The sequence below is a fragment of the Sebastes fasciatus genome, chromosome 21 (assembly GCF_043250625.1).
Source record: "Sebastes fasciatus isolate fSebFas1 chromosome 21, fSebFas1.pri, whole genome shotgun sequence".
NCBI lineage: Eukaryota > Metazoa > Chordata > Actinopteri > Perciformes > Sebastidae > Sebastes > Sebastes fasciatus.
In genome coordinates this window covers 18,154,672-18,170,558 of record NC_133815.1, presented here as the reverse complement: position 1 = coordinate 18,170,558, position 15,887 = coordinate 18,154,672, and the positions used below count along the sequence as shown (strand labels likewise).

Here is a 15,887-nt window from a genome sequence, read left to right as displayed (position 1 = left end):
AAAAGCCCAGTCTGCTCTGATTGGTCAGCTTGCCCACTGTTGTGATTGGTCAACTGAACCAAACTCTTCGGACTCCGCTCCAGCTCTGCTCTAACTAGAAACTAGCCGCTAGGCAGGTATTGTGCAAATATATTACTTGGTGACATCACCACGTTACAGAAGAAAAGGAGGTTCAGGCAGTTCAAGAGCAGTGTTTCTGTGGGGGAGAGTAACTCCCTTTGGCGTGGACTTTGTAACTTTGCTGACCTTTTACATGGACAAAAAACGATATAACACACTAAAGGAAAGCACAAAAGCATAATAGGTCCTCTTCAATTTCTGGGGAACATTACAGAGGAAAAGTATCCACTTAATTGACAATGTACGGAAAAAATTATTCTAGCAATTGGTGCAAAGCTTTCTGCCCTCCAGGTAAAGAGCCTGTGAGGACATTGCACTTGCACGTTCTCCCCTTTGAGTTCCTCTTGAAAGCTTAGCTAGGTATAATCAGGGGTGGTTAGGTGAATTGGGAGCTCCACCCTTACGCCTGGCTAAATATCACAGAAACATAATGCCACCTTCATTAGCATCATTCTATCTGCCCCACACTGCGCGGTGTTTTCTTTGGGGCCGGCGAGAACGAGAGCCTGAACATGCGCAGGCCCTGCCCATCATTATCCATGTTCGAGAGGCCTTATTCTTTGGCCATCCATAACAATCCAGGCATCAAATGAAACCCTTCTGGTTTCCTCAAGTCCCGACATCGGGGTTTTGCTTCAGCGTCTGAGGTATGCCATAATTCAGGCACTTTTACACGCTCACGCTGGCGCGTTACAACCCTGGATCCTGAACAAACATGCTTACACAGAAAAGATTTCTCTAAAAAGGGAGGGGATGACAATTATGCCCATTTTTCTCTCTCAATCGTCTCTGTGACATAATGATTCTGGCTGGAGAGAAAGAGAAAGAGAGAGAGACCACCAAAGGGGGAAATATATCATGCCAGCACAGGAAAACAGCGTTGGGCATTCTTTCAAAATGGAGACCATATACAAAGGATACAGTCAAATGTAGCTCTAACAATTAGGGACGTTTTCTTAGTAAATTGAGTAATAAAGCATTCTCAGTTACATCAGTGAACTAGAGAAAGCGCTGAAGCAGTTGTTACATGCATTTGCTGGTTGAATAGTGACTGAGAAACAAGCTGGTTTAAAGCACAAAAGCCCTCCTGTTCCCTCTCCAGTAGCAGGAGAAGAAGAAGAAGAAGGAGTTTGGCTGCCGACTGCAGAGAATCCCAAGTGAAGATGAGGTTCGGGCAGACAGAATGTGTTACATTCATTACCTCCGTCTGTCTGCTAGCGTATAAAGATATCAAATGTGCTCATCTTCTCCCTAAACTCTGCAGCTATCTAGTTTAACAGGCAGTAACCGGACCACAGGCCCATTCACGCTGGCAGAGGGGGAGTTAGAGGATCTGGGTGGGTAGGCTGTTGGAATGACAATAAACTTTGTAATGTATGAATGAGACTGCACGGAAGGAGGTTGAATAAAGAAGGATTGAGCAAAGTGTGTGTTTTTTTATGTGAATTGGAGAGGTGGGGGTCGCGGGAGACAGAGTTTGGATTCTGTCCAGTCCCAGGAGAGGAAGGATGTGACTGTAACGGTGGGTAATATAGACTTTACAGACCAGATCCAGTGTTAAAATAGATATTATCTGTCTGGCCTGAGCCTGTGATAACTTCTCATACTATTTAATATTTTCTACTCTATATATATCTATTATTAAAACAGCAAATGATATCCACTTATCTGAAGCCAGCCACCTAAATGTTCTTTTTCTTTGCCTCTGGATTGGAACGTCATCTCTGAACACATGCAGGAGACTTTGGCGGTGTTCGAAATCGCATACTAACATACTTTTCATAATGACGTAAACTTGAGTATGTAGTGTGTTTTCATGCAAGAAAAGTAACCGTTTAGATTTCCAATATGTGGTCAGTTTAACCAATAATGCCTGTTTGGAAATTTGCTGCGAATCGTTTTTGGAGATGTGGTGGAGCCGCTGGCGCTGGGGTGCCTTGAAACTGGCCCCGGCCGTCAGACTTATGAGATTTTGAGCCAGGATAAAAGCTATTAAAATGTCAGTTTATTACATTTTAATGAGGGCCGTCAATCGATTCAAATATTTAATCGTGATTAATTGCAAATTAATCACACATTTCTTTTTGATCTGTTCAAAATGTCCCTTAAGGGGAGATTTGTCAGGTGTTTAATACTCTTATCAACATGGGAGTGGACAAATATGCTGCTTTATGCAAATGTATGTATGTAATTATTATTGTAAATCAATTAACAACACAAAACAATGACAAATATTGTCCAGAAACCCTCACAGGTACTGCATTTAGCATAAAAAATATGCTCAAATCATAACATGGCAAACTGCAGCCCAACAGGCAACAACAGCTGTCAGTGTGTCAGTGTGCTGACTTAACTATGACTTGCCCCAAACTGCATGTGATTATCATAAAGTGGGCATGTCTGTAAAGGGGAGACTTGTGGGTACCCATAGAACCCATTTTCATTCATATATCTTGAGGTCAGAGGTCAAGGGACCTCTTTGAAAATGGCCATGCCAGTTTTTCCTCACCAAAATTTTGCGTTATGTAGCCTCCTTTGCGACAAGCTAGTATGACATGGTTGGTACCAATGGATTCCTTAGGTTTTTCTAGTTTCATATGATACCAGTATCTTCACTCTAGCTTTAAAACTGAGCCCGCTACAACCTCCGAAATATCGAATAGCGGCCGGGCTCAATGGCCGCCGTTGGATTTCTAAGAGGTTAATTAAAAATCACAATGTCCGTTAACGGGTTATTATTGTGTTAACTTTGACAGCCCTAGTTTTTATATGTTTTCAGGCGAGGAAGTAACCATTTTGAGTCCCAATATGTGGTCAGTTTATCCAAATAACACCGCTGCCACATTTTCAGAGATGGCTGGGTGCCTTGAGACCGGCCCGGCCTTCGCTTGAGCATACTTCAGTGTGAACAGTCTGCTGGTAAAATGGTTCATTTATTAGCCAGTATGCAGTACATACTGATCGAGTATGTATTATGCAGTACGTTAGTATGCAGATACGTAAAAAATTGCAGATACTGTGGTGAGAATGCTGGTTAAATGGAATTATTCATCATTATATAACTGTCACTCCTTAAATCACAAAGTTTAGTATAACTACATGCTGGTTAAAGAACACAGGATTTGCAAGAGCATGATTTTCTACAGTGCTAAAATCACTAGTCGTAAATCACCAGGTTGATAGTATGCATTTATAAAAAAACTGAAGTTCCTCAACTGTGATGGATTTGAATTTGCTCTTTGACAACAAGAGCTATAGCAGCGTGGGTATGAAAAGCTGAAAAACACCTTAACTGAACCACTGAGCAAAACATCAACACATAACTCTAAAAGAAAAGAGGCGCCTTTTGTTTCGTTTTACCTTGATCAGCGAGTGGAGGCTTCTCTCCCCAAACATGTCCTGGAGGAAGGTGTTGTCCTCGGGGCAGCTGACATGGGGCTGCAGCTGGGAGGGCAGAGCCGCCAGCAGCTCATACAGACCTGCAGACGGGGGGGAAGAGGAAACAGAGGGTCGGCATGGTAGTGGGAGGTATGAGCACATGCATGCACAGTCACACACAAAACAACACAAACAGATGTGCATACATCTGTAGTTTAATAATACATAAAAGAGCATAAGTGCTGTACGTGTGCTGGAATACATATAGTGTACACAGTCAAGACAACAAATGCATTTATAACATACACATAAATGCCTTTACTACTTTTATAGGCAAACCCATCATCATTTTCATCTATGGATACTCTGTTTCTTTGTCTCTTCCTCAGATGCACCCATCCAATACACACAGACACATAAACACCTGAAAGTGCCACAAACTACAGTAAAACACTCTAACACCACTGGTCACTGATAGGAAAAGGAAACATAGAGAGAATAAAGCATTTCCCTCCCAGCCTCTACTTCCCACCATTGTCCCAGTCTTTCCTGTTGTTAGAGGAACACTGCTGCTCTGTCCCCAATCAGAAACAACGCCAAACATGCAGTATGTCAGGCAACTAGAAATTCCACTTTTGGATCAGTTGAAAAGTTCAATATTAACCATCTTTTTTTTTAACCAAACAGATGGCACACATGCCTCGAGAGGCTTTCCATCCGCACATCCTTCATGCCTGCAAACAATCAATTTCTGGGATAAAGAGCACGTGTGTTTGCTAAACAGAAGTTCTGGAAGAAGTACTCATGATGAATTCTATGTGGCTGCCGGTTATGTCAGTATTTTTAGGGATGCACCGATACCGATAATGGATACCGGGCCGATGCTGACTCAAATATCTATTCAGTTCAATTTATGTTTGTATTAGGGCTGTCAAAGTTAATGCGATAATAACACGTTAACGCAAATTTGTTTTAACGACACTAATTTCTTTAAGGCATTAATGCAACTTGCAATTTTTAGGTTGAAGCGGGGTCAGTTTTAAAGCTAGAGTGAAGATACTGGCATCATATGAAACTAGAAAAACCTCAGGAATCCAAGATCTCAATGAGGGAGAAACTGTGGCGAAAGTAACGCAACTCATTTACACATTTTCTACACATGCAGTGTATTGAATTTGTTTTGGTCAGAAGTTTTTAAGTTTATAGAAGACATTTTTAAAAAAACTCTGTATTTAAAAGCAGAGCATATCACACTCGGGGAAACCCCCAATTGGTCTCGGTAAAGATGAACGTTACTTATTTAGAATACTCAGAATCACAGTACTGATACAAATAACAAAAGGGTGGGGGAAAAAAAAACTGATTTTATAAAATGGAAAAGTTTAATTCAAGAAGTAAAAGTTATGGAAAAGGGAACTCACAAAATAAGGAATATGGAGGATGTTTTTGAGAAGAGAGGGACTCTGACAGAAGGAAAAACATAGCTACATGGGTTAGCATGCATGAACATATACAGTATATATGCCTGGAGGTGAAGGCGGACGCATGTGTGTACCCATGTAAATGATATTGCTATAGCTCTATATAGTGGAATTTTAGGTTTTGACCAATTTGTTGCTGCATTAAAAAAGTTTACACTTGAATCGTAATTCCTGTTCATTTTGAAGATTTCTTTTAAGTTGCTGGTGTAAGACTTTTTATTTTAATAATAAATAACACTTCAGTAAATGTATATCTATGTATTTATTTGTTACATTATGTTTTACAAAGTTAGGAAAGCAATGTTTAAGTCAAGCCTGATGTTGCCTCACACATAACAGAATGATCGAGACTGAAAAAGTTGGATCGGTGCATCCCTAGTATTCTTTGTATTGAAAGAATGTTAATTGAACTGTTCTAAAATAACCTTATTATTTACAGAATTTTAGGTAAGTAAAGAGAGCAGACCTGGCTGTATACCAACAGATGCCATGAGCTCACAAGGACAGCAGACATTTGCATTTCTCCAGGCCTATGTGGCCCATATATACAGGTCATCACCATAGCATGAGCAATGCGTGTTGATGACAGTGAGAGAAACAGTGTGCACGGGTCGGCAGCACCGTATAGCTGTATCTGAAACCCTTCAGAACGACACATGCTGAAGTCTGTAAGGCCTTTCAGGCTGTACTCACCCAGCTTATAAAAGAAATGACTATTTCAAATTCAACCTACAGAGAACCAGGCTGGGGAGCTGATGGTTTCAAGATTAAGCAGAGGGGAGGCGAAGCACAAAACCAGCAAGTAAAGCGTGGTCCCTTCCAAACACAACAGAGTCCTGGAGCAGAACTGATGGAGAGCAGTAGCAGATACTTGTTTGTTGCTCTGTTCTGGCCTTCAGGGTGGCTGTGATCCACTAAACCCGGGGATACATTAAAAGGTCAGGCCCATACCGAGCGTAGTCGAGCTGGGTTATATGCATCAAAGACCTCTTTATAAATGCCCCCCCAGATTGAAACCCCTCAAACACAACCACACGGTGGTTGAAACGCTTTGAACTGCCACCGATCATGTGAAGAAACTCTAAACACGTTCACGGCGTAGCCATCGAGACGTCAAAACAAACTCGGGCGGCTTGGCTACCTTTCTGAGAGCGTATTTCATCAGAGGACAGAGCGAAAGAGAGGAAGGAGGGAGGAGAAGGAAAAGAAAGCACCACTGGAGTATTTTTCGTATAGCTGAAAATGATTGATTGAAAACAATGGTTGACGTCGTTGGCTGGATGACTGACTGGCTGTCTGAACTGGCGCACTCTCTCACTGGGTTAAGAGCAAGTGTGCGCTGGCAGCTCGGACCACTTGGCGGGAGAGCCGCGGCTGACTAACTCAGCTCATGTCATGTGCTGCTGCTGCTGCTGCTGCTGGGCAGTCAGATGGATGGAGTGTCATCTGCCACTCTCGACCCTCTGCTTTCCATTTGGAGGTGATTTGGTGGTTTCCGAGACCTTTGAGCCGACGCACAGGATACATCAAGATGATATTCCTGCCCTGTTCTTCAGCTCGCAACGCGGATTCTGTGTAGTGTTAGCGCCTCATACCTCACTGCTACAACCGCTCTGTGGTAAAGAAAGAAGGAGAGGGAAAAAGCCACTGAACAAGAAAGAGGTTTTACACACAACACATGTGCACCAGTCATTACAGCGACCCCCGCGGTTTTACTCAAGCTCGGTGTGTGATATTGTCCCCCCCCGGTATGTGATCATCCGACGCCCGGTTCTGTGGTCATCATCACCAGAAACCCTCAATCATTTACAACTTGAAACTCCCAAAAGAACATCTCACATAATATATATATATATATAAAGAAAGATTTAAAGAGACATAGGATGAGGTGAGGGGTGTAGGAAGGGCGGTGAGGAGATATGGTAATGTCATTACTATTGGCAGAGCGGAGATACAGGTAGGAGGGGATGAAGGGAGTGAGGGAGGGAAGGAGAGAGTGAGAGTCCCTGAGCGTTATTCTCCCCAGGTAGGTGCGAAGTCTCCCCTCCTGTCTACGCTCTCAATGATTCAACTCTTTATTCCTTCTGACAACAATTCCTCCCTATTCATGCTGGGAAAACCTAAACCGGCTGTGTGATATGTGCCAATGGCACATTATGGAAAACACATCAACTCATGTATCTTCATACAACGGCTTCGTATGATATCTTACAAAAAGTTATTACTCATTTTTCGTGCGTTCTCCTACGAATGTCCGGCAACACGTGGCAATCTCCGCACATTAGTCTTGTCAGTATTTCAGTAGAGTATTGGTTTAGGCAACAAAACTACTTAGTTAGGTTTAGGAAAAGATTGTGGTTTGGGTTAAAATAACTACAGAAGTGGCGTTACTTAAGTTCGGAAATTACGTGACAAATAAGTCAACGTCTGGGTCAAAATAACTACGGAAGTGGCGTTACTTAAGTATGTAAGTTACATCACAAATAAGTCAACGTCTGAGTTGAAATAACTACAAAAGTGGCGTCAATTAAAGGGACTATTTGTAACTTTCAGAATTGCTTGTTAACAGCGACACCTGTGGCAGTGAATTCAACGAAAGTCAGCGTCGGGCTCGCGCTTGCTCGCTCTACATAGACATGAACGAGCATCGCTCAAAACAGTGTGGCGACACACGTCAGCTAAAACCACAATATCACTCTATATTTCACCTGCTTGGCAGTAATGTTAGCTGACCAGACGCAGGTCTCTCCATGAATCAATGCTAGTTTTTCCTCCCTCAGCCTCCGGTGTCTCCCTCTCCGGAGGGAGACACCGGAGGCTGAGGCAGGAAAAGCGGGTCGGTGCCGGGGCTGAGCAGGAAGAGAAACGTTACCGTCTCCGACCGGGTGCCGCTGATAACGTAACACGCTGCAGAGCCCCGTCACTTCACAAGACAAGGAAAACCTCTGTTGGTCTGGAGGAGCTGCAGCAGTTATTTCTGCACAAACGTCCACTGTACATTCACTAGATATTCTCAGAGCTACTAACTCTTCTGCAGTGTGGAGTGAGCGCGCGTTCACGTCTAGAGGTGGAGCGAGACAGCGAGAACGCGCGCTGTCTGAGTGAAGGCAAGCAGGCAGAGGAGCAGTGAGCCCGGCCACATGCGAACGCGCATGTGTCCGGGCCCGGTACATTTATACGCTTAAAAAGTTACAAACAGTCCCTTTAAGTTCGAAAGTTACGTGACAAATAAGTCAACGTCTGGGCTAAAATAACTACAAAAGTGGCGTCACTTAAGTACGGAAGTTGCATGACAAATAAATCAACGTTGACTTCTGGTTTCCCACGGGGTATGAACTCCTGGGAGAACTCCCCGACCTCATGCACCGCACCTTATGCAGAGTTTGACGCTAATTATACTTCTTGGTTCACGATAACATGGATTAAATACTAAAAAAAATACATATACTGTATACGAATTACAGTGCATTGCTTTTCATAGATATAACTACGAACAGTGTGTGGGAACAGCCCGCTCCATTAGCTGATCAGAAATAATAACATAGTGGGGAAAATAGATAAAAAGACAAGCTACCACTGTGCTCTGCTGTCTTTCTGGGGGTCACTATGTCAGGCTGAACCCTGTGAACCAGAGCAAAAACAGTTTCAAACAACAACAGAAAGAGCTGTAGAGGGACCAAGAGCTAAACAAGGACTCTGCAAAGCTGAAATTAAATATAAGAATGTATGGCTGGACAAGCGCAGAGGAGAAATGGAGGCAGAAAGGGAGAGAGAGAGAGGAAATGAGCCAAAGAACAACCACAGTGGTGGTGAAAACACTGTGTGGACACTATAAAAAGTGGAAAGAGAAGTAAACCCAGGACCAGATGTATGGACGCATGTATAGGTCTGTAACATCAGAAACCGTGTCCAGCACAGACAGTGGGAGACAAAACGAGAGAGGGGGGGGAAGAAGAAGAAGAAGAAAGGGAACGAGATTGCGCCAACTCTTCACCACTAAAGGGTGGACCGACTTGTTTCTCGCCGGGCTGGTCTGGCTTCATTTGATTTGTTTTGGCCGGACTATTCTGGACCCTCTCGTGCGGCGGCTGTGTGTAGCGGACCTGGCAGTGTCTTGTAGTGGACCACTAGGTTCTGTTGTGGCTAGTGCTGGACCGGCCCAGCCCAGAGGTCCTGAAGCCCGGCATGATGTTGCGCAGGATGGCCGAAACAGTCTTCAGAGAAACCGGAGAGGCCAGGGCCTCCGAAAGCTGAGGAAGTGACCACTTTAACTGCCAAACAGCACTTCCCCTCTCACGCCCACACCTCTACAGCGGTTAAAGAAAATAACAGTGTTTTTCACAGATCCCTTTTATGTAAAACACAAAAACAATCCCAGACAATGAAATGCATTAAACATGATACGCATCAAATTGCCGGTCGCATAGGTCAACGACTTTGTTTTGTTTTTTTCTACAGCAGCGCAAGACGAGGAAATTACAGGGATCAATCTAGAAACACAGAGTTTGCATGGGTGTAAAATATGACCCTCGCCGTGACATTGTAACTTCACCACTGTTTACTTACACGCCACACTCGGCCACATGGGCTGCTATGGGAGACGCATTTATCAGTCTGTCCATAACTTGACATGTGAGGACTGTACTGCACGGATACAGGGGGGGGACCCCACTTCCATCTTGTAACCGAACTACATACAGAAAGACAAACTGTCCGCCTGAAATGAACTTGTTCGAATGCAGGAAATGAACGGTGGGTTTCGACTCAATTTCCCCCACCCCCCTGCACTTTCTCCCAAGTGCCGAATGAGTTATTGACCTCCCTCATATATCTTTCAGGGACATATAGAGAGGCACAATGTTCGTGAGGCTCACCAGACTGCCGGGGGGGGAAGAGAATTGTGACAACATGTGGGAGCTTTCTTAGCAAGTCAGTATTTCAAACGCTGCCTTGTGAGAGGGCCATTTGTACAGAAAAAAATGGTGGTAGACGGGTGGCAGTAAGAGAAGCAGCTGCAGACGGTGTAGCCTAATCCACTCAAGGCCTGATTAACCTCTTTATTCTCCACCCGAGAGAGAGGAGGAAAGGATGCCGCGAGCATAGCAAAGGCAGACAGAGAAGCGAAAGGAAAAATAATTGAAGCAAGACTCAATGAAAGAACAACATCTACTGAAATAAATAACATCTGATTAAAGCATGTGTGCAGACAGAAGAAGAATGATGACACTAAAGACGAAGGAGCACCGTGAAAAGGCCGGGGAGTGATGGATTTCTGAAATAGCAAGAAATAAGCGATGATGATTCCTGCACTAATGTAAACACGATTTTCGTCCGAAGGGAGACACTCGAGACAGACAGTGGGTGGGAAGATGGATTTAACCCGAGTCAGATGCCAAACAAAAGGAGAAGTGTTTAGGGCCACTTGTTCACAGCCAACACAGGACTGATATGTCATCAGCCCACTGCCTCCATACAGCTTCTGCTCTGTCCTGAAGACTACCAGCTCCTGACCCCCTTTTTAAACTTTCTTTCTACTGAAGTAGCACGCAGGAGCATGGAATATCAGAGGGAACAGTGGTTGTCTGGATTAAAGGGATAGTTTGGGTGTTTTGAAGTGGGGTTGTATGAGGTACTTATCCATAGTATGTGTATTACCTACAGTAGATGACGGTCGGTATGCACCCAGTTTGGAGAAACAGACAGGAGTACCAGCATGGAAGCAAAGCAATGTGCTACTGTGGACGGGGCCAGCAGCAAAACCTATTTTAGCCACCTAAAAGAAAGGCCAACCTAAAGAAATCTAAATCAGTTTAACTGCACGCCATATTAAAAATATTTTCACCGGTTTACCTTCTCATCAGACGGCTATACAGTCTATGTTTCAGATGGGGAAATGAAGCCTTTATCTATGCTCTTGCCAAAGCAACATGACTCCATTGAAAATAACAGTTCATTTTAGGTTAACAATAATAACGCATTAACGCAAATTCATTTTAACGCCACTAATTTCTTTAACGCAACTTGCGATATTAATATTTCGGAGGTTGTAGCGGGCTCAGTTGTAAAGCTGTGAGGAGTGAAGATACTGACATCATATGAAACTAGAAAACGTAAGGAATCCATTGGTACCATCAATGTCAGACTAGCTTGTCGTGAAGTAGGCCAAATAACGCTAAATTTTGGCGAGAAAAAACTGGCATGGCCATTTTCAAAAGGGTCCCTTGACCTCTGACCTCAAGATATTTGAATAAAAATAGGAAATAGGAGGATCATCATCCGGATGGCCACCAAAATCTAAATGATTGTTCATTGTGCCACATCTCAACCCCTAAAAAAAATGTCATTGAAATCCATCACGAACGTTTGGAGTAATCCTGTTAACAGACAGACAGATAAACAGACAGACAAACCAACGCCGGTGGAAGAGGTAAATACAGCGTACACTTAAACTGAAAATATGTTTTGCTGCTGCCCCCGTCCACAGCAGTACATTATCTGTCTGTTTCTCCAAACTGGAGGCGCGCTGACCGCCATCTACTGTAGGTAATAAACTGACTATGGAGAAGTACCTCATACAACCCCACTTCAAAACACCCGAGCTATCCCTTTAAGTGACCATGCGACTGTTGAGGCATCACCTACCAGACATCAAATTATATGGTATTACAAGATATATTAGCTGAGCAGACGCTGTGATCTTTAAACATAACTTACAATGAGTCCAGCAGCGTTCTACTTGGGGTATAATTGTGGAAGAGCGTGGAGAGGGGTACTGGCCCGTGAACGTAACAGCAGGAATCTGTGCTCCATTCAAAAGCCCAGAAAACCTCCCATTAGCAGTTCCATAGACCAAACCACTTCTCCACATTAAAACAAGGTCAGGGGGACTGAGCCCTCCAATACCATCTTCACTGATGTTTCAGTGTCACGCTCTCTGAATAACTCCATCGTTTGGGAGGAGAAAAAAACAGCGAGTGGCTTTTGCAAGATGTTAGTTAGGGCTCCATGGCATGGAAAAATGACTTCAGCAAAGTACAGTGGGCCAGTCCAGGTGCAATCAACCGTCACTCCGATCATATATCGACTGTTTCACTACCGCAGGCTGAACTCTGGATGGGTGTCATTTCAGGGCCTATAAAGAATCCGTGGCCCTTCCCTGAGATCATGCTTCATTCAGGTGGAGCGAAACAGAATCCAGGTTGCAGGAACCTTATCAGAGTTGCATTTCAGAGCCAGGCGAGGCCAAGCTTTTCAAAAAGGATTTATTTTATTCCATCTTATTTCCAAGATGCCATCGAATATCACGTAGCGAGCGCCTCGCCCTTTTCCTCTGCTCCGTGCTTCGTCACACCTTTATGCTTCAAAAGGGCTGTCAGCACGTTGAAAACAGAGCTCGGGACAAAAGTACAAGTCTAATCAGCAGTAATTGGCCGCATATAGTCTGCAGGATCCGTCAGCAACCCCCGAAGAGCCAGCGGTGTTTTCAGCTACAACGCTTTTAACAATCACACCGCAGACAAGTGAGTGGAAGCACCTGCAACACGGCTGCTGCTGCAGCGAAAGTCGGGAGCATGGTATCTTGTCCAGATCTCAGTAGTTAAACTTCACAAAATGATATACAATGTAAGAAAAGATATAAAAAGGGAGACAAATTAAACACGGAGGAGAGACGAAAGGTTAGAAATATCTGGGCAGACAGAGAGATGATGACACGTAAAGACAGATATATGAGAAGCAGAGGATGGAGTGCCAGTCCAGTGTTTGTCAGATGCCAGGATGGAAGGTCTTGAAGACTGTGGGAAGGCTGAGTTTGGCAGTGGCCATCGAGAACTTAGATGAAAGGCCGATGTTTGGCCCAGCCAGAGCCGGCTGAGTTTAGATTCGCTCTAACACGGTAGACAAAATACAGAAGCCACAACATACTAGCCACGTCCAAATGACCTGCCACCTCTGCTTACTGCGGCGACGGAACAGCAGCAGACTCTCTGGCACTGGCGCCGCGTGTTCTGTCCAAAGCCGCGGCCAGCTACTTATTTCTAGCGAGTGTTCTAGGGATGTCAGAGGCGGACAAGCCAACACCACCCGAAAGGCTTCGTTTTGATCAGACATTAATAAGCGGCACTGTTTTGAAAATTTGTGCTTTAAATTTACATTCTAAATCCTTCGCCGTCTTGCTTCTCAAAGTTGCAGGCTATTACTCAACATCCCGTTGTCTGGATGTCAGACGGAGCACATGGTGTGTAAAGCTGTTTTCAGGTTCTTTCTAATGCAAGTGAGCATGTCCTGCCCGCCAATGACCGATTTAGTAGCCTGTGTGCTTTGGATGGGAACCGCGGAGGATGTCATCCTACCTCAACAAAAAAGCAGAGCGAATTCTTCGTATTCAAACAAATAAAAGTCATCATTCCTCACTCTCAGTCGCACTCACTTGATTTCTTTCTTTTACATCTGCTTCCTTTTGACTGAGTTTTTTTGTGCTAAAATGATGTGGAAATTTTAGTTCTGATGTAACTGGAAACAGGGAGCTCTTCCAGTGGCAACAAATCCTTGTGTTTCGGTACTGTATCACTGCGGCACAGAGACGGCTACTGGCCAACGACCACGACAAATGGAAGCTCCCCATGGAACAGCCCCCCCCCCCCCCCCCACCCCCCACCCCACCCCACCCCACACACACACACACACCATAGGCAAAGTCCTCCTCCAACCCTCCCCTATGTTTGAAACAGGCCGAGGCCAGATGCTCAGGATTCTTGACATCAGGATGGAAAAATTTACTGCTAACCTTGACAGAGAAAAAAAAAACAATATGTCCATATTCTTATCATATCACTCAAATCATTCAGAGATTTGTGTTTCCATGTATGCATTGGTCCAGCACAGGAGTATGTGTATGGAGAAGCAATAATGCCTCACCGTTATAGGAATATCTGCATCTCATTACTCAGTATCATTACAGAGCCATCACCTTTTCCAACAGGGGGAGATCAAGATTGGAGAGAATACGATTGCTGGAATCGCTCATCCATCGCTCCCCGCACAAACATGCACACATGCAGCCAGTAAGTTATTAGCGGATCTGGTAAAAGCGTTGTCCCATCGCAAGATTTCCATGTGTAGTCTTTCATGCGAGTGTCGCCCACCTCCTCCGCAGCTGTGCATGGGCTGAACCACCCTTATCTTTAAATGCTGTGCGGGGGCTGTAAACCTTGATAGAACACACAGGTACGGCTTGGAATAACACCGTTAACTTTAATGAGGTTAATAAAAGGGCATCGGGCTCTTTAGAAGTGCCTGTTGGAGAGTGTGCGCGCGAGGATTTGGGGCTGGTCTCGGGTGTGTGGTTTAATAAAAAGGGGCACTGTGCAGCGACTGTAATGGCACATGGGGGGCTTGTCAGCAAGCAGTTGACTCAGCAGCAGTATTGGGCAGGCCAGTCAGTCAAACGACGACCAATAAGTTGGTCAAACCAATGTGGGTCTTGTTCACTGAATCAAGTAGAAGGAATAAGAGCAGGGATGGCCACAGTTTCATATATCTAATTCAATTAATAACCTTAATTCCATGGATGTTCTTCTTGAGTTCTTTAGTTCAATAAAATGAAGTTAAGCTTTCTTAGAAAATCATTAAGTCATAACTACAAATCATAGCCTGACTGATACTGGGGTTTTTGAAGCTCGCACCAATATAGATATTTGAGTTTAAAAAAATCTGGTAGCTATAAAATCAGATGACAAACACATGACATAAAGAAACATGGTTAATGAGGACAACCTTGTCGCCATACTCCCATGCCAGAGGCTTGTAAAAAGGCCTTCACCGATAAGATTGCAGGATTTAAATGCAAGGATATGCAGCCCATTGGCGTCATGCACAGCAGACTATAGGACAGGTAGATTATTTCTTGAAATATTATGACTTTATTCTCATTAAATTGCGACTTTACTCTTGTAATTATTAAAAAAAAATTCTCAAAATATTACGAATTTATTTTTTTGACATCTCAGATAACACAAATATGTGGGATGTGTTTTGAATGTGCAGAAAGAAAACATTTGCAGAAATCTTGCAAAAACACACATATGAGCTAGTTTATACAGAGGTTTTATAAATGAATTACAATTAATTGATGTAGACTTCCTTAAACAAAATACACAAAAGCAGATGGAAGAGTAAATCGTGCCTACATGTGTGTTGACTCAACAATAGTTGATCTACAGAAGAATACATGAGAGCGTATTATATTTGTATATTTTGAATCCCCCCCTGTTAAAAATTAACAAATTGCTTACTGCCACCAACGATAAGCAGGATTTATATGCAGATATGCAGCCCATTGGTATTATTTTGGGAGAAGCTTTACAGGATAATGACAGAACAAACAAATAAATTTGCTCAAACTTTGCGTTATTAAAAAAGTGACACCCCTAATGCAGACAGGAGCAAATCACATATAGACTCATCCGGAAGACGCGAAACTAGAGATAGCGAGGTATCGCCCACTACTGCTAGCCAAGAGAGTTTTTAAATCTAGCTGTTCGTCCTGATGTCTCCGGCTCTAAATCGCTGATATCACCCCATTCTACCTCTCCCCCACAAATTCTGCCACAAAAACTGCAATCACAGAACTGCAGAAGCAGGGAGGAAATGGGGCTACGAGGAGCAAACACCCACTCTCACTCCGGGAGGCTCGCTGACCTCTGAATGACACAAACCAGATGTTGGACGTCGGAGGGTCTCTGATGGGAGAGAGCGGGGACGTTAGGAGCAATTGAGAGAGCTCCTCATCTGCAGACAGCGAACTGCCATTACTGTACAACCCTCATCAAGTGATGGGGGCAAGTTGGAACTGAACGCCAAGTGCTGCGCATCACGAGAGAAATATTTAGACACGTGGAATTGTATGCA

At 43.9% G+C, this 15,887-nt stretch overlaps 1 protein-coding gene across 4 annotated transcripts in view; it reads right to left on the bottom strand.

Annotated features, from left to right (window-relative positions):
* The window catches only part of mpp7a (MAGUK p55 scaffold protein 7a), a 166,502-nt gene that overhangs the window by 100,699 nt on the left and 49,916 nt on the right, over nucleotides 1–15,887 (bottom strand). For all 4 annotated transcript variants that reach the window (XM_074622498.1, XM_074622499.1, XM_074622500.1 and 1 more), the window contains exon 3: nucleotides 3,481–3,599. In XM_074622498.1, coding sequence (XP_074478599.1) covers nucleotides 3,481–3,599 — 119 coding nt within the window. The remainder of the gene's footprint in view (nucleotides 1–3,480; nucleotides 3,600–15,887) is intronic.